General features: G+C 39.9%; 1 protein-coding gene across 1 annotated transcript in view; it reads right to left on the bottom strand.

Annotated features, from left to right (window-relative positions):
• Nucleotides 1-20399, bottom strand: part of SNX1 (sorting nexin 1) — a 153463-nt gene that overhangs the window by 81733 nt on the left and 51331 nt on the right. The window contains exon 4 of the mRNA XM_089378626.1: nt 65-198. Coding sequence (XP_089234752.1) covers nt 65-198 — 134 coding nt within the window. The remainder of the gene's footprint in view (nt 1-64; nt 199-20399) is intronic.

Raw genomic sequence — 20399 nt, 5'->3', positions numbered from 1 at the left:
TTTCTTAAATATTTTCATTGAATTTATAGCCTTAATCTATTTGAAAAATTCTACCATAGTGTACCTCTTCTTCCGCCTGTAAGAAATGCTTCAAATCTTCACTATGTTGCAGTTGTGAATGAGAAGCAATTCGATTTATAAAGACATCCAGTCCTCGACGCCTCAGCTCAATAAACTCCGCACTGAAGCGAAACTTCTCTGCATTGAAAACAATCCAAGTAAGAGCAGCCCATGCAGCAAAAATAGATTGCAACACAGCTTGTACTATCCAAGACAACAACCAAACTCATATATGCACTAATCCCAATTGTCTGAATTACAGTTATTGACTAGTTTATGGCATTCTACAGATGGCAGTTTGTAAAAATCACGGGGCCCCAGAACAAACATCAATGCATATAGGCTGTGAGACAATAATATGCACTGACGAATTAGATCCAAGAGTTGCCATCAAATTTGATTTTAGCATTGATGTCAACTGCAGACAATATGTAGTTGCACATTAAGTAAGCAAGCCTTCATTATTTGTGACACCTAATTTCAAAATTTCGAGCCAATAACAAAAAATTGATCGAAGAGGTGTAAATAAACAAAAAATATTGCATCAGTCATTTGACTATCTTTCCTTCTATACTGTTGAAGAAGTCCGTTATTGATGTCAAAGGCTGTCCGAATGAAAGTGAAAGTTATGTAGTCAAATAGCATATTTCGAGACCTTTTAAACGATATATGGCACACCTTCTGGAAATATTGTATTTGGATTTTTTATGCTATTCCATTTATACGGCAAGCCTAGCTCCCTCCATGCTTTCAATGCACTTTTACTTCAATTACCTAGCTCAAACGGAAGCATAATATATATGGTTGGAAAGCTTATTCCAGGACCTTCCCAATGGTATATGGCACTCCCTCCAACTCCCCACAGTCAAAGAGAAATGATTTTTTGAATATTCATTATACATTTTGCCTGTTGCACAAATCTATCCAGCCAGTGGACAAGTTAGCCCAGCCAGTGGGCAAGTTGGCCCTGGTTTTGGGGGTCAAACACACTATATATAGGCATTATGTGGAGGAACGTAGGACCCACTCACTCAAGCCAATTTGGGTCTGTCTAAGCAAGCGAAGAAGCAGTTCTAAGGTTCATACCTCACAAACCAAGTGAAATGAAGCAGAGTTGGAGAGGTTTTCTGTGGGAAGCATTTTTGGCAAATTTTTGGAAGAGTTTTCGGCATTCTTTGGGAAGGTTTTTGGTCCTGGTTTAAAGGCGAGTTGCAGAGCTGCAATAGAGGCCGAGTTTCAGCCCTGGTGAAGGCAAGTTTTATCCTTGTTGAAGGCCAAACTTCAGTCCTATTGAGACCACGGTTCAGGTCTGTTCTGGGGACCAAATTCTGGTGTTTGAAGCCCAAGTTCAGGCCTAGTTTGAGGGCCAAGTCCTGGAATTTGAAGGCGGAAATTAGGTATGGTTTGAGGGCCAAGTTCTAGTGCATTGAAGGCTGGTTTCTGGTGTTTTGAAGGCCGAGTTCAAGTCTGGTTTGTGGCTGAAGTTTCAGTCCTGTTATAGACCAAGTTCTGGTCTGATTTTAGTGATGGCTGAGCTCTGTTCGAGAACTGTTGCAGCGATCTTTGGAGGCCGAGGCTGGTTGGCTAAGGCAGTGCCAAGGGAGCTGTTAACTAAAGTAGTTGTGACGTTAACATGATGATAGGACCGAGACCTATCATAGGCAGAGGTGCAATAAAAAAAGGCTATCATGGACAACTTTTGTGGTAGGCTTGTGGGCTGCATAAGGTAAATGTTTAGTGCAAAGGTTGAGTTGGTGCATTTAGATGTATGCGGACCCTTCTCTTCTTTGTCTCTTATGAGACATAGCTATTATGTTACTTTCATTAATGATTATTCTCAGAAAACTTAAATATTTTTTATGAAGAAGAAAGATGAGGTCTTAACCAGATTCATGGAGTTTAAGGTCTTGATAGAAAACTAGACCGGGAAAAAGATCAAGGCAGTGAGGAGTGACAATGGTGGAGAATATGTCTCCAATGCCTTCAAGGATTTGTGGGTGAAGGAGGCCATTAGGAGAGAGATGATAGCACCCCATGACCCTCAAGAGAATAGGGTGGCTTAAAGGAAGAACCACAATATTGTTGGAGCGGCTAAGGCCATGTTGCATGATCAAGGACTGTCTATGTTCTTCTATGCAGAGGCATGCAACACTACAATATTTTTTTCAAAATAGGAGTCCACACAGAGTTCTTGGTCAAGTTACACCGGAGGAGGCTTTCACAAGCAAGAAGCCTAATGTTTCACACTTTCGTATCTTTGGCACAAAAGTTTAATGCCATGTGTCCAAAGATAGCAAGAAGAAGCTGGAGCCCACAGCAGAAAAGTGTATTTTCGTGGAATACAGTGAGACAGCTCAGGCATACAGAGTGGATCTACCAAGACTCCAGAAGATGGTTCTCAGGCAGGATGTGAGGTTTGAGGAGTCCAGAGCTCTAAGGGAGTTCTTAGAGCGACAGAAGGTTGGAGTACCTGAGATGGAGAAGCTACTCGCTCCCAAGTAGGACCCTCAGCCAAGATCACAGATTAAGTCTTAGCCAGGTGGCAGGAAGCCCGCACAGCAAGATCCACAACATGATGCAAATCAAGATGAGGAGAAGAGACCAAGACGAGAGCAGACAACTACTGAGTTAGAGATGTTGGAAATACTGACGGGGGGTGAATCAATATTTCTTTTTAATTGTTCTTGTTATTACCAAAAACATATATATATATATATATGGAACACAGAAATAGATAGCTGGAACTAATGCTTTTATTAACACAAACAGTGCAATGAAATAAATACAATATATATATAACTGGTTGCAATTAGTTGCCAAGCTCCAACTTGGACTTCAGTGAGACTCCAACCTCTTGGGCTCCAACCCAAACCTGGTATAAACTGTTTTGCTACAGTTCTATGCTCCCAAGCCTGCTAAGCTTTTGCTTTTCTCCTGTTCTCCTGCTTCTCCAGCCTCTCCTGCCTCTTGCCTGTTCTTCAGCTTCCTCTCTCACTGATTATACATTCACACGCACCTTTCCTCTGACAGTTCGTTTCCGCTTTCCACCGCCTCTTTGGCTTCCTCCTTGGTCGCTATAGTTTCCTCTGCCTCGCTTGATCCTTCGAGTTCCCTCCTCGGTCGTTGTGGCTTCCTCTACGCTGTTAGAGTTCACCGACACTCCAAGGACACGTAAACACATAAGATAGGTCCAAAATTGCACAGAGGAATCATGTTTCATGTTAAACTGTAACAGCGCTCCTTTTGAAAATAATTACAGGCATACACAGGAACTTTGTTGTTTTACGGAGAAGCTATACTTATCACGAGGGCCCCTCAAGCCATGTCTCCATCGCAATTGCAATCGGCTTTGTTCAAGCCTTCTGAACTATCGTTCAGGCCTCCTGAACTATTCGGAGCATTATTATATGCATTTTGGCCCTTCAAACCTCGCGCAATACATTTTTTAATTACACAGGAAATATATGAAAAACAAGTGAAAAACGCTAAAGGGCGAACTTCAAGAATTATTACACCTGCATCTATATTGTATCGGGTCTGCAGTGAAATCGTAATCGGCGCTTGTAGGAGGACAGGGCTTTACAATGTATGCGATACATGACCCCTGAAATGACAAATGCGATATTATTATAGGTTGTTTTTAATACCTCCTTCAAGTCCATACATATATATCGCAATCGGTGATTTGGGGGTGACAACCCTTTATTCATTGATATATGGGAGTCCCGATGGGTGGACACGATGTTATACAGGGTTGTTGCTATAACCCGTTCGGGTCCATGTATATACTCCTCCGCTCTTTGACTTAACCCATAACTTGATTTCCGCCAATATTATGTTATATCACATTGTAATGGTCCGTGGGTCCACTTATATATATATATATATATATATATATATATATATATATATATATGTATCGCAATTGGGGGTTTTGGGGTGGTGCCACATAGCCGACCCGCCGATTTACACTGTCGCCGATATATATATATATATATATATATATATATATATATATATATATATATATATATATATATGTCGCTGTCGGGGGTTTGGGGTGATGGCACATAGCCGAACCGCCGATTTACATTGTCGCCGATATGTGTGTGTATATCTATATATATATATATATATATGCCGCTCCGATAGTGTATTCCACTATAGCTCAATCTTCCACCTCCGATAGTGTATTTGCCTATATATATGTTTTGGCCTCCGTTTGCACCTCCGATAGTGTATTCTGTGCATACTTATATAAATTCTACCTTTTCCGCTCCGATAGTGTATTTGCATATAACTAAGTCTTTCTGCCCCCGATAGTGTATATGCAATCCAACTAAGTCTTTCTGCCTCCGATAGTGTAAATACACGTATATATATGTTTTTGCTGCCGATAGTGTTAAATGCATATATAGATGGGTTTTGGCCTCCGATAGTGTTAATGCATATATAGATGGGTTTTGGCCTCCAATAGCTCCCGATAATGTAATCTGTGGCATATATGGCTCCCAATAGCTCATTTGCATGCATATGACCCTTTTGTGGCATACATTGCTCCGATAGCTCCCGATAGCTTTCCCTGCTTCCTCCATTGCTCCAATGGCTCTGTTTGCTTCCTCCGATGGCTCTGTTTGCTTCCTTTGGCTCCTCGAATATTGCCATATTAACATCAATGACAATCTATATCAACAAGAGACTCCTAGCACAGGGAGAAAAAAATCCAAGTGGGTAGAGAAGTTGATTCAGGAGGCCCAGGAGCAAGTTGAAGCTCCTAGCACCATGTTTAGGCAGAGCAAGAAACCACAGAGGTACTCAGGATATATGGCACTCCTTATAGAGGTGGTGGATATTGAGCCTTCTAGTTATAAGAAGGCAACTTCTCAGCAAGTTTGGCAGGATGCCATGGTGGATAAATATCCCTCCATCATGAAGAACGATGCCACGGATATTGTGCAATGACCTAAGGCCAAATCAGTAGTAGGCTCACGCTGGGTGTACAAGGTGAAGCATGGAGCAGATGGGAGTTTGGAGAAGTACAAGGCCAAGTTTGTGGCCAAGGGCTTCTCACAAATTAAGGGCATAGACGGTGATGAGACCATTGCCCCAGTAGCACGGTATTCATCCATCAGAACTATTCTAGCACTTGTAGCACAAATGGGGTAGAAGATCCACAAGATGGACGTGAAAACAACATTCCTCAACAAAATGGTTAAGGAGGAGATTTATATGGAGCAGCCAGAAGGGTTTAAGCAGTTCAGCAGAGACACACATGTGTGCAAACTGAAGAGAGCTCTTATGGGCTCAAGCAGGTTCCGAGAGCATGATACACTCATATTGACAGCTGCCTTCGAGGATTAGGCTTCACCAAGAGTGAGGCGGATGCCAACCTATACTACATCATGGTTGGAGGGCTTTCGCCCATTCTGGTGCTCTATGTTGACAACCTTATATTGACTGGAGCAGACAGCTTGATCCAGGATTGCAAGCAGAACCTCGCAATGGAGTTTGAGATGAAGGATTCGGTGCTTATGCATTATTTCCTTGGCTTGGAGGTTTGGCAGGGTGATGGTGAGACCTTTGTGGGAGAGGGGAATTACACTATAGAGATTCCATGGAGATTTCATATGCAATATTGCAAGCCCATGGCCACGCCTCTAGTCACAAACAGGAGGAAGGTGGATGCTAGTAGAGCAGAGCGAGTGGATGCTATAGTATACAGGAAGCTCATCGAGTCATTGATGTACTTGGTCAACACACGACCTAATATTTGTTTTACAGTCAACCATTTGAGTCTGTTCAAGATGGAACCAACCAAAGTTCAATAGGTTGTTAAACATGTTTTGAGGTATCTCAAAGGCACAGTGGATTATGGATTATGGTACAAACAGGTTAACGGAGTGAGGCTTGAGGGCTTCACAGATGCAAATTTGGCAAAGTGCTCCACAAATCGGAAAAGTACTTCAAGTAGCGTTTTCAGCATTGGGTCCAAAGTTGTTTCCCAGTACAACAGGAAGTAGGGATCAATTGCACTCACAGTTCAGCAAAGGTCGAGTACATGGTTGCCAATTTGGCAGCATGCGAGGCTATTTGGATGAGGAAGTTGCTTGTGGGACTTTTCAAACAAAGGGTGGAGCCAACTTTGATACACTATGATAATCAAAGTTGCATCAAGCTCTCTGAGAACCATGTGTTTCATGATCACTCAAAGTATATTGGTTTTGCTTGTTTCCAAGTGTGATTTTATATTTGGAAAAGAACAAGTGAGAGTCTCAATGTCTAATTGAGGCAAGGATGAGTTAGAAGAGTCAATTTGACTCAGTTAACAAATCAATCACAAGCCTGAGTTCTAAAATTTAACTTGCCAGATTTAGCATGAGTATAAAAGCTTAAAAGGAGGACGAAGGCACATCATTGTATCATAATTGTTGAACAGGAGTTTGTGTGAGAAAGGTTTCTTGCTAGCAGAGCGCATAATGTTGGATGGTGTTGTCATTGATGTCAACCCATGGAGCTAACTAGGTTTGACTTTGAACTAAACACTAGCCATTGATGTCAAATGAACAATGAACACTTCTTAGAATTGTCTGGATTACATCAAGTTGAAGGCTACACTGTTGAATGCTTGAAAACCCAAGTCCAAGGGTTTGGGTTCCCTGGATTGAGCACGTACCCCGACTTTGTAGAGGGTTTTTGAAGCATCAAAATATTGAGTTTGCCTTGGAGATCCACGTCATTGGATTCTCCTCGTCAAGATCTTTCCGGCGGTATGTGGTACGCCACATAAGTCCTCTTGGTTTGAGAGATAATTGCGTTTAAAGTCAAAAACCCCACTTTCTGTACTAAAACCTCTAAGGGTGGTGACTGGGCATAATTTTATTGGTTGTGGGCATCCAAAGTAAGCGGGTTGATTGAATTGATAAAGTCTTAAGAAAAGTGTATCAAGATTTTAGGCACCTAAAATGTCATCCCTCACTAATTACTAAACTAATTTCCTCTATCAAACTCTTCCTTAACAATCAAGGTACCTAATTATTAGTTTTAAATTAAATAAGTTAATATCTTTAAGAAGCAACTTAAACTTCAATCTCTCCAACGTACACCTATCTATTGAAGCCCTGCAAACACTATAAAATGACACCACAATCACTCCTCTCATCACATCAAAACTCAACGAATCTATGGCACTTAGCTCATAAATTGTCTATAATTTTCGGACCTTCTGTAGCAAGTGAAATTTGGCCTATCTGAGGAAGAAAACTTTGAACCACTAAAGCAAAAGACAGCGAATTTTCTTTTGTGAAGGTCAAGATTAGTTTTTCTATGGTTTCTTGTTGATTTTTGGAGAATTTGATGTCTATGAGCTATGACGTCTCTTAAAATCCTTTCATCTGGCTGATCTTCACTACTGTACCAAGACTTTTTGAAGCACAAATTTGTGCCCTAATCATTCGCGTTATGCTCTGATAAGAGAGCAATCTTTTGTGTATTTTGAGCATTGCAGACTGAAATTAAAGAACATATATCTTTGTGGTTTAATTTAAGAAAGATGTTTGTATTTGCTACTTCTATAAAAGAACATATATCTCTGTGGCTAAATTGAAAACCGAAGTATGTATTCCTACTTCTTTATGGAAGGCATATGGCTTAAGGCTGAAGATGTTACGCCAACATATTGACATCTGCGAATTTTTTTTTATCCTTGCATTCAACAATTTCGTGCCTTGCCATCTTGACTTACGTACAAAGGTGGCTCTTTGTTCTAGCCTCTCCACCAATATTTGAAGCATTGCAATTGCCTCTATTGTTTGCACTAAATATTTGAACCTTGCCAGCAAGATATACGTATATTTTCCAAGCCGACTTTTGTGAACCATTGAAGCAAATTTCAAAGTCTTGTATTGCAGACCTGAGCAACATCAATTGCAACATGGTTTTTGAATTGTCAGCTTGAAAACCCATTATAACTACAAATACAACCTAAAAAGTGATCATTGTATGTCTAAAGCAATTTTCAAGGAGTAATCTTATAGCTCCAACATTCAACCTTGAAATATTGTGGCTTTGTCTTGTACAAAATCTCTAAGTAATCCCTACAGTCATTTCACTTAGATTTGACACTTTGACTTTGACTTTAACTCGATTTTTAATGCTCCTTGAAATGATAACATGAACATGGTATACCATTGATTATGGATATTGACCTTAATGAAATACTTGTGTAAGACCTTGTACCACTCAAACTAGCAAGGGTCCTAGAAGGGGATCCAATAGGGAAACTACTAGGTCAAGGGCAACAAAGGAGCAGTATCCCAATGTCACCTCAACTAAGGCTCCCTGATGTTTACGAACTTTCACCAATGGGAGGAGACCTGGTATAAGAGGAATCTCAATAATGGATGTGTCGATGAGAGGATAAAGGGTGATTCCCAAGGCCTATTCGTAAGAAAGACTCAATTGTGTGGCTTTCTTGCTTGGAAAGCAAGGTGATAAGCTCTCTAGGAAGGGTTAAGAGGAATCTCGAGGCTAGCGTTCGGGAATGTATCTTGTAAGGATGACCCCTAGGCCTAGAAATCCTTATGGAGACTTGGTCCTTACATGATCTTTGTGGAATTAGAGTTGTAAAGTTGCGGGACCACACAAGACCAAGTGTACCCAAAATTAGGTCAAGGGTATGCAGTTGATCAACCAAGGAGAGGCTTAACCTAATTAGGGAAGAGAAGAGGATCACAGGAGTAATTTTCTTTTGAGATTTGGATGCAAAGATCCTAATGAGGTCACTAACCCAAAATCAACCTAGGGCAAGAAATGGTCTCGTGGCTAGGGCTTGATATATCTCGGGATTCCAATGTCGGAATTGCTTGAAATTTGGAGGACCTCTTGAGCAAACTATAGCGCAGTAGTGGACCAATTTTCAAGGATTTTGGATGGCTACAAACGATTTCGTGTGATGCCCTGGGAGACATTTTAGGGATAGGCCTAAAATTGGAAGAAATGAAGAAAAGAAATGTTATTTTGACCACCAAAGGGATACGAGGATCAATGCCTTATTGCTTGGGCTTAATGGAGTCGATATACACATAGATCAGAGCCCTATTTGATCTTTGCTAGCCTCTCCAAGGGCAACAACTAGATCAATAGAGATTTATACTTCAAATTTGTGAAGGAGACAAAGTTTCGAGGTTTTTAACCTAAAAGGTGCCTCTAGGAACATTCGCTTAATCCCTCAAAGTTCAACGCATGCATTTAATCACTTATTCAAGGTCCCAGAAGAATTTTGCATTACATTTAACCCATACAAAAATAAAGATAACAACATACATGCATTGAACCAGTAAGATAACAAGAATAGCATCAAAATTTCGACTTACATGAGAGAGAGTATATCCATTTATCAACTTCACATTAGGGAAGCTCCAAAGGCAATAACGAAATCCAAACATCATTGTGCATCAAGAAAAGCTCCAAAAATTCATCCCAGCAAAAAGTGTGAAAATCTCATAAGAGATACTAATCCAATCCAAGTGATGATGATCAAAATGAATCACCTCACTTCTATTTATACAATCACTTAGGGATTTGAATGGCCTAATTTGGACTAATAATGCCCCTAAAATAAAATAATGTGCATAATAACAACACTTTTGGTGATAAGCCCACCAAGTAGCTCAATAACATAATAAGACGACTCTCAAGAGAGTTAAATGATCAATAGAGTGAGTCATTGGGCCTTTGAGGAGGCCTATGAAGTCCTGAGTGTCCCATGAAGAGAGAATGGACCTCAAACATAATGGACAAGGGGTTGGCCCCTTATTTTCCAAGCAAGAACCTGTGGTGCTCCCAAGTGGGTGTGGGGGCACAAGGACATCTTCATGGATTCCCAAGTGGATCAAAAATGCCTGTAGACCATCTGTAAGGGCTAGGATGATGACATAAGCCCTCCCTCTGCAGCAGGAGACATCCCCTGAACCTTGGAACATCTATCAAGTGTATGGTGCAAGTGTGGAGCCAGCTAGGCATGGTGAACCAAGTGCTTCATCCTCATCCAAAAGGTGGAACGCGAGCAAACAATGAGTGGTGTTGGAGATCCATGAAGTACTCTTTGCTATGGTGGAGGCCCATGGCTCTCAACGCTCACCCTACAAATGCCGATGTGGCCCTTTTGAGGGCTAGGACCCCGCATAGGGAGACCAAGCCCCAAATGGAGAACCACCTACAAAATCCTACATAAGATCCAATGCATCCCCTTGCCCTCCAAAACAACAAATCATTAGAATAATCAAGTAAAAGAGCTTACAAGTCATGAAATCAATGGGGCACTTCATGGCGGCATGCCCTTCCATAGTGCGTGTTGGCATGCACAAGTGTCTTCAAGCTCAACAAGGGATTAATCGAGGACCCTATTAGGTGATCTCAACCTTTAAAGGGGGTGAAATGTCCATGGTACATCCTTCAAGTGGTAGCTAGCAAAAGATATAGTAATGGAATGGAGTGGAGATCAGGGGAATCATCCAAACCACATGTCATGGTACAAGGGAAGCTCACACTTGGGCATATGAGTGTAGGATGAAGCAAATCGTGGTACATGGGTTACCCCGGCCTTTGTTTTTCCACCCTTCTTCATATGTCTTTTGCCTTTGATTGATTTTTCTTCATAACTGCTCAGGGCTCCAGAGGACAAGCATGATGTATAGTATATAGCAATGGATACCCCCTTAAGGTGGGGCAGTTCATCGCCCACCAAGGGTTGGGACAATCATGGGTTCCTTAATGATGGAGGGGGCTCATCTAGGGCCCATAGGAACCAGGGTGATGGCCATGGATAAGGGGTAGGGCTCATGTTTTCCTTTTTCCCATGTGCTAAATTTGTATGTCCCGACCGTCTTTTGCAATTTGTGGTACATTTCCTGTTGAGTGGCCAAATTATGCCTTTTCTTTTCTTTTTAGCTGTATCAACCTCCGGGGCATCGTTCTAGCCCTGACCCAAGGTGTTGACAAGGGGAGGGGGAGGCTAACCCTATGTGGACCCAATGGACACATGTGGACACGGATGGGGAAAGAGATGAATGGGGCTAAACTGGGTGGAAGGAGGATGATATATGTGGTGTTGGGAAGAGGGAACATGCAACCAAAATTGGGATTTCCCATGTAGTGCCAACCCTAAAGCTAATGGCCAATAAAGGAGATTCCACGAGACTAGGATACAAGGTTAACCACGAAATCGGGAAGTGGAGACAAGAATAGATACCTAACCCACTCTTTTCGCCAAATCCCCCCACCAATCTATGCCCAAAAGTACCCATGACAAGTAAGGAAAATTACTCAACTATACCAATGAAAAGTCATACCTTCGGGGTCGAGAGGCCCACCTTCAAACATACAATCATAACAAGTGGGCAAGAGACCACATGACTGCCTCAGGTGGCGGAGATAATGGCACATCAAGCTATCTAGTGGGTGCAAGGGGCTACTGGTTGTCGGCTAATGACCACCTAGGAGATAAATTTTCTCCTATATACCTACCCATAGGTGGTGGGTAACATTTGGTTCCCACTGGGACATGAGCTCTCGGAGAAGTGGGTGCACGAAGCTACTCGAATGGGAGGTCATGACAACACCAACAATCTCTTGGTACCGCAAACCTATTACCTGCACATTTCAAAGACCAAGCACACGAGGTAGCATGTTTTTGTGGTGTCTTATGATCACCCATGCTTACTATTCGACCATAAAATCAACAAGAAAGTAAAATCATTTTCCATATAAATCTAATCTAAATGCAACTAATCTATCATGATAATATCATATGATGTTAGTTCTAATGAGAAAAATTAGCGTGCAATGCATCCCATGCTAACATGCATGTTACATCACCGAAGTACTAAGTAGAATCATAGACCCAATGCAACCAACATATCATCCAGTCAATATGAAAACAACTGCCCTTTTGCTCACTCATGCAATGGATCCAAAGCAAAGAGTAGGAATGACAATATGGAAGGTCACAAGGGCGGGAGGCAGGAAAATGAAGTGACTGCACATGGAATATCATGGGGAAAGAGAGAGACAAGGGATGTAATCTTTTCCACGGGATCCTTTCTTCTAACCAAAAGATAGAGATATCAATAATTAAGCTCATGAACATCTGATGGATAGCAACCTCAGGAATATCATCCCCATCATGGTCCCTGTTGACCACTACGTGTTAATGACCCATAGCAGTACACCCACTTTTTTTGCAAAAGGGATAGTGCCTGATCAATGTGTCCATACCGTCTAGTTATCGTCATCGGCCTGATCATCATGTTATAATGTAAACTCATTCTGCATGTATATGATGTAAATAATCTCAGCAAAATCGTGCCATGTATGTAACGACACCTAGGTAAACCTACCTTTCTAGTGACGATCTCCATTCTAGGAGGTGTTTCATCTCACTGATTCATTTTCGAATAATCGGCAGAGTTTTTCCCTCCTGTCTTACCCCAAAGCTGGAATGGATTTTGTCGCTAGGAACTTAGGCGAGTCCTAGTGTTCTAGATCGAGTCTATGTAAAAGTAATTTGAGAATAATCTCAACTATTTGGTTAGGTTGTTTTATTACAAATTACTTGGTCTGCTAGATTATACTTGTGGCGCGGAAATGGGTAATTTGTGAGGGTCTATCACAAATGGGTTTTCCTCCTTATGATGTAAAAAATATGAAAATCATGATGTAAAGTGTCTTGAGGGTTGGAAAAATAATTTATCCCCTCATAGGTTAATTAATTAAATTTTCTAGCGCAAAATTAATTAAAATCCTAAGCCAAAAATTTAATTAATTCTAGATCCTAGGTAAATTTAAATTCTCTAAAGGAAAAATTCGTCGGTCCTAAGAAATTAAATTTTAAAAAGTCCCAAGACTAAGGTAAATTAATTATTTTGATAAATTTTAAACCTTTGATCATTGGGGGTTAAGTCAAAGTCAAAATTTTGAGGAAATTAACTCAAAAATTCTATTTTTGAGTTAATTAAAATGCATTTAAATAAAAATTTCGAATTTCCTCAATATATTTATATATTTCGATGGATAAGATTAAAAATAAATTTAATCTTCATCAACAGTCGAGATTGCTTTGACGAGGATCACTGTAACTAGCCATTGGAGGATTTATCTTTAAATAGGAAGTCATTTGTCAATCGATCTATCTGATCTTTGAATCATGTGCTTAACAAGCAGTTATGATGTAATCTTTTTTCCGGATAATAAAGAAAGACTTTGGGGTTAAATTCTGGTAGTGTTACTCTTCATGGGAATATTGTAAGATGTTTTATTTTCATGCATAATTTTTTCTAAAGCCATTGATGATAGCTTCTGAAGAGTGATTTGAGTACAGGGATCTTGCTTAGTCGTTGGGGTTTGAATAATAATTTAAATTTTGAACGTAAAAGCAGGTATCTCTATTTGTCTAAGTTTTATTATTATTTTCTCGCTCTATTTTTAATGGATGGATCGAGTTTTGCAGGGAAATCTTGATTTAGATCCTCGGGCGTTAGGAGAAGTTTTCAGTTGGACCAGCCAACTCCCGATTTGTGTTTCCTGAAGAGCCCAACGAGATTAATCTCAGGCTTATAATAAGATTTTTGTTTTGTGATGCATGAGGGTTTCAAGTTAGCACCTCCTAATATTAAAAAAAAATTGTGCGGTATAATGATAAATCTGGAGACTTAGAGCCTTTAACTTGTAATTATTGTAATTATTTAACCAGTTTTTTATGGTTTTTCAATTTTATTTGTATATTTGGTTTCTGGGTGTTTTGTTTTTGTCATTGAAGGTACAAATCTGAAAGGGAAATTTTTATTTGAAGCTAGATCTAAGGCGTTGAGGGTAAGATTTGGCCTCAATATCATTTTGCAGGGACATTTTTTTTATAATTTTACAGTCCGAGGGTTTTAAAATTAAAATCTGGAGATTTTATAAGGGTTTCAAGGATAAATTTGAAGTAGAAGAATATCACTTTAATCACAAATTTTTGACAAAAAAAATTTAAGGGTTTCAGCTACCAGCTTTTGGCTACATTTTTCTTCTCTGGAAAATTTTGAAGAAAAAAAAAATTGGTCTCCCTCTGCCTATGGCCCTCAGTTTCTTTGTGCCCTTCTCCTTTCATTTCGTTGCCCAAACCCGTTGTCCTTCTCATTTCCTCCACATCACTGCCTGCAAAACCCTCTTTGCTCCTCTTCCTCGAGTTTCCTTCGCTGCCTACACTACTCTTCATCGATCGATCTGCAAACAAAAAAACTCAAACTGTGTCCTTCCTTCTTGCTGCCATTCCTCCAGCATAGTCGACTCTCTTCTCCTCTGCCACTGTCGAGCTTCCTCCTGCCGTGTCTCCCTTACCCGCAACTATTCTAGTGTTGTCCTCGACCAACGTATTTCATCCTCGCTCTCCTCTGTGGTTTCCTCCTCCATCCCACAGCGCTTCCCTGTCGAACTCTTTCCATGTGTCACCTCTCTCTCGACCTGCACAGCACTCAACAAAACATTTCGATTTCCCTTTACCTTTTTAGCTTTTTTTGTATTTCGTTTTAGGGTTAGGTTTTGACATCATTTCGATTTCCTTTTTTGTTTGTGGCCTTTAATTTCTGACTTTTTATTTTTGTTTTGTTTTATTTAAATTAAAAAATCTCAAAATTTAAATTTGACTTTGACTCTTTTAATTTCAAATTTCATTTCAATTTTTTTTTCTTTTGTTTTGATTTTCATGATATTTTGTTTTTTTAAATAAAAACAAAACATTAAAATTTCATTTTTTGTGACTTTGAAATTTCGAATAAATTAAATCATAAGAGGACCTACGCTTTTGCATTTATAAAAATTAAATTTTTATGTGGCCTATGGCCCATTAAAAATTTTAATTTATTAAGGTCTTTTGATTTTTATCTTCAGTCACATTAGATAATACAATAAAAAAAAACACACACACACACACACATTTGCCACATTAAATTTGCTTTATAAGCTTAGCTTAGGACATTAAAAGATTTACCTAAGGGATAATTAAATTCTAATCTAAAGTTCCTTGGTGTCTTTTTTGTGTTAAGTGTAAAATTTTAAAGGGAGAATTTTGTGGTATTGATTTCTCTATTGTCAAGCGCGATTAATGTTTCAGAATCATATCTAAAGGAAAAAAGATAAATTCTAGATCAAGGTTATTCAAGAAAATCATTTTAATTCTAGAATCATATATTTCTTAGCAATTAAATTTCATAGCTCTTCATGGTATTTAATTGCTAGAATATCCTACATGATAAAGTTTTGAACATTTATATTTAATCGTTCATGATCGTCACTTTCATCACATTCATAAATTGCTCTGGATAACTTGTTTTTATCTAGTTTATGGTTAATTGAATATAAAGGCATTGGTCTAAAACCATTTTTATCTTGTGATTGCGTCTTATCTTATTAGATCTATCCATCTCGATTGACCTGGACTTGTTTTACATTCATCAAGTTGTTCATCCTTAAGTCTCCTAGAGCCTGTGTTCCACAAATTTCCTTCATTCATTTAGCCCTAGAGACTACCCCCCTTGACTTGTCTAGGAGAGAGTCTAAACAGAGTGAGTAAGGATTAGAGTGACAACCCTTACTCTGAGCGTTGTCGTGGTGCATAGACACTTTTTGCGACAACAGTCCCCATTATTAATGTCATATTTTATGACCACCAATGGTTCATGACTGGGAGGAAAGGGGGATCGATGACAAGGGGAGACACAACAAGCAGGTTGCTCATGATAATCATATTTACAATCCTGAGGGTATGAGGGGAAAGGAGGGATACATCTAACGGATAGTTCTTCCTTAACATCATACCTAGGAGAGGAAAAGGGATCATCCATAATTGTGATAATGTGAGAATGGTCAAGGCAAAGGTTCCTGGATAATATAGCTATGCTATTTGGATCCCAGTGAAGGTCTAGAAAAACAAGGCCTTTGTCAGTGTCATAAATGGGGCCCATCATTTCCAATGCACCTTCTTCATTTGTGGGAAAACTGTGATCCTCATCATGAGTAATGCCCTAGGGAAAAGGAGAATCAATTCCAACCTCATTTCGATGTCAGTATCATAAATAGGGTCGTAGTCAAAATGATGGTTGCCCACATCCCACTTTCCCTCATTAATGCATAAGAAATTGGAGATGTCACCATCAAAAAGAGCTACAATATTCATCCTATCAAATGCCCTTTCCTGATTGAAAGTCCCCACTTCATCGTGTTGATCCTCATGGACTTTGATGGGGCTCTCATTCATGCCATGCACATTCTCAATCTTTAAATTTGCATCCTGAAGCCCCTCTATAGTCTTATGATCTTCTTGAGATGGGTTCCATTCTTCCATATATTCTTCATTTTCATGATTGCCTTCCACATTCGGATTTTCTTCAAGGTCACCTTGATCATCTACTTGATTACATTGTGTGGGGCTTTGCGACTGATTGTAGTATTTTCATTGATTAGGTCAGTCAGAATATTAAAAGCACAGGTTAGGCCAGCAAAGTCAAAGAGACGACTAGGATCCTTCTCATAGGCACACATCATTATGTAGAGTTGTTTTTGTGTTGACCCATGAAACCTGAGCATGAATTCCTTATCCATGTTCTCCAATAAATCTTCATAAAACTCAGCATATTTGTCCACATTCTTTTGTAGTTCTTGAAGATCTTGATCATTGAGTTTTGCAAATGGAGAGCCAAGGGTAATTTCTCTTTGACCATAATCCATTTTTCATGATTTTGCATATTAGGATCAAAATGGAGTCACCAGGGTGAATTAAAATGCCTTGATAGATGCTTGCTTCACCCTACAAGCATTAACTTTGAAGTTCAATGAAGAACTAGGGCTTTGTTCTTCTAATCGAGTCGCCAAAATGATTGCCAATGATGTGTAAGGGAAATAAGACACACATATCGTGTCCTCGGCAACAGCTCCAAAATGTTACCGCTCAAATTAGCAGGGGTCCTAGGAGGGGATCTTGTAGGCCAACTACTAGGTTAAAGGAAACAATGGAACGATAACCCAATGTCACCTCAGCTAAGGCTCCCTGCTCTTTACAGACTTTCACCTATGGGAGGAGACCTGGTATAAGAGGAATCACAATAATGGATGTGCCAATGAGAGGATAAAGGGTGATTGCCAAGGCCTATCCGTAAGAGAGACTCAATTGTGTGGCTTTCTTACTTAGAAAGCAAGGTGATAAGCTCTCCAAGAAGGGTTAAGAGGATTCTCGAGGCTAGAGTTTGGGAATGTTTCTTCTAAAGATGTTCCCTAGACCTAGAAATCCTTATGGAGTCTTGGTCTTTACGTGATCTTTATAGAATTAGAGTTGTAAAGTTGCGGGACCACATAGGACCAAGTGGACCCAAAATTAGGTCACATCAACCAAGGAGGGGCTTGACCTAATTAGGGAAGAGAAGAGGATCAAAGGACAAATTTTCTTTTGAGATTTGGATGCAATGATCCTAATTTGGTCACTAACACAAAATCAACCTAGGGAAAGAAATGGTCTTGTGGCTAAGGCTTGCTATATCTCAGGATTCCACTATTGGAATTGCTTGAAATTTGGAGAACCTCTTGAGCAAACTACAGCGCAATAGTGGACCAATTTTCAAGGGTTTTGGATGGTTACAAATGATTTCGTGTGATGTCCTAGGAGACCTTCTGGGGATAGGCCCAGAATTGGAAGAAATGAGAATTAGTGCCTTATTGCTTGGGCTTAATGGAGTCAAGATACACATAGATCGTGAAATTTCGTGAGCTAATGAGCCCTATTTGATACACCTGGGTATATGAGTGTAGGAGGGAGCAAATCGTGGTACATGGTTTACCCGGCCTTTGTTTTTCCACCATTCTTCATATGCTTTTTGCCTTTGATTGATTTTTCTTCATAACTACTCGAGGCTCTAGGGGATGAGAGCATGTTGTATAGTATATTGTAGTGGGTACCCCCTTAAGGTGGGGTGGTTCATCTCCCACCAGGGGTTGGGACAATCATGGGTTCCTTAATGATGGAGGGGGCTTATCTAGGGCCCATAGGAACCAGGGTGATGGCCATGCATAAGGGGTAAAGCTCATGTTTGGCTTTTGCCCACATGCTAAATTTGTATGTCCTTGCCGTCTTTTGCATTTTGTGGTACATTTCCTATTGAGAGTGGCCAAGTTATGCTTTTTCTTTTGTTTTTAGCTACATCAACCTTTCGGGCATCGTTCCAGGCCCGACCCAAGGTGTGGAAGAGGGGAGGCAGAGGCTAACCCTATGTGAACCCAATGGACACATGTGGACCCGGATGGGGAAAGAGAGGAGTGTGATATATGTGGTGTTGGGAAGAGGGACCACACAACCAAAATTGGGATTTCCCATGTAGTGCCAACCCTAAAGCTAATGGCTAGTGAAGGAGATTCCACGAGACTAGGATACAAGGTTAACCACGAAACCACGAAATCAGGAAGCAGAGACAAGAGTACAGACCTAACCCACTCTTTCTGCCGAATCCCCCCACCAATCTATGCCCAAAAGTGCCCATGACAAGTAAGGAAAATTACTCAACTATACTAATGAAAAGTCACCTTCAGGGTTAGGAGGCCCACCTTCAAACATACAACCATAACAAGTGGGAGAGAGACCACATGGTTGGCTCAGGCGGCAGAGATAATGGCACATCAAGCTATTTATTGGTTGCAAGCGACTACTGGTGGTCAACTGAGGACCATCTAGGAGAAAAAAGTTCTCCTATATACACTACCGATAGGTGGTGGGTAACAAGACCTATTGAAGTTGGTTAATGCTAGTCTTTGCACCTTAAGTTGATATGCTAGTTTTTGCTTATAGCTAACCTAATCTAGACCATATTTTTGCATATATCTTAATTTGTATCTTGACCATCTCAAGATTCTGACTTGATTTCACGTGTGCATCTTGGAGAAAAGATAGGGAGCTTTATTACCTACTACAAAGTGTGATTTGAAGTTTTGTTCACCTATGATTGTAAATATATGACATTGAATTTCACCTTGAGAAAGTGGCAGTAATTTATTGTATATCAGTGAGTCACCTCGGAATCAAATGCACTAAGCCAATGATTGATTTAGCATCTTGTTTAGAAACCTCTGATTGCAATTCTGAACCAAAGTACAGTAACAAATAAACATTATGCCATCACACTTACCTCATGTGACCCTAAAACAATACAAAACAGTGACATTCTAACGATGATAATGACTTTTCATGACTAGACTTTGTTGAAATGTAGACATCCCTGTGACTGTTCTAATGTCCTAGTGAAACAATGACATGACTTGACATAACTCTTGCATTAAACTTGACTTAATATGACGAGGGTAGTTGAATAAGGTTGACTGTATATGGCATAGATGAATAGTGGCAGGACTCTTGTTGAGAACTATGTTAAGTAATTGGTTCAATTGTAATATATATGGCATCAACAGTATTTGGTTCATGTTGACTTGACTTGATAAGTGATAGTAACCCAAATGGAGTGACCTTGTGTGGCATTAATTTGATGCAACAATGGAAGTATTTACTTAACACATAACAATGATTTGAGACAGAACCCTTGACAATGGTGATAGTGTGGTCATAGTGACTCTTGGTTTGAAGTGATAGAGTAACTTATTCCCTTCATTGATATATGTACAACAGTGACCATTATGTTTGACTTGACTGTTTAATTGACTCATAGACATGACAGATTTACTTGATTTGACACACATTGACACATAAGCTTGACATACAAACTTTACCTATATATCTAACTTGTAGTAACACTTTGACAACTATAATAACATAGGAATTTGTAGTAAGTGACTTATAGTAATGACCTAGAGGATGTACTATCTTAGTGACATAATTGTAACTTTACAGGAAAGCAGGTCTCACTTTGTTCTACAGTCTGTTGACATGAGAAAGATGGATAGCAGTGTATGACTACTGATCAGTGGAAGTGAAATGACATATCCTGGTAGCTCTCCGTGGGAAGAACTTGAGAGTATTAGAGGCAGGTCATAGGGATGACCTACAGCACCTGAGTCTATGTCATTATTTGATAGCAGTGCCAGATGTTAGCAACATTGTGAGCTGTTTCGAACAGTGCAGCAGTGTGTTGACTGTCTCATGAGCATATCATGCTTATCCTTACATGACAAGTGCAGTACAGTGACCATTGCAGGTTGATTTGTTTGGTACAGCTTGGACAGTGATCAGTTGGATAGCACTGTGCAATGATCAGTGGTTGAACAATGTAGTGATCAGATTGAGCAGGATTGTACAGTGTGATCAACAGTGC

This window comes from Pinus tabuliformis, chromosome J (assembly GCF_031772625.1).
Source record: "Pinus tabuliformis cultivar Carrire ecotype Pingquan chromosome J, CPIR1, whole genome shotgun sequence".
NCBI lineage: Eukaryota > Viridiplantae > Streptophyta > Pinopsida > Pinales > Pinaceae > Pinus > Pinus tabuliformis.
Note: the sequence above shows the minus strand (reverse complement) of the source record. Positions and strands in the feature narration are given on the sequence as shown.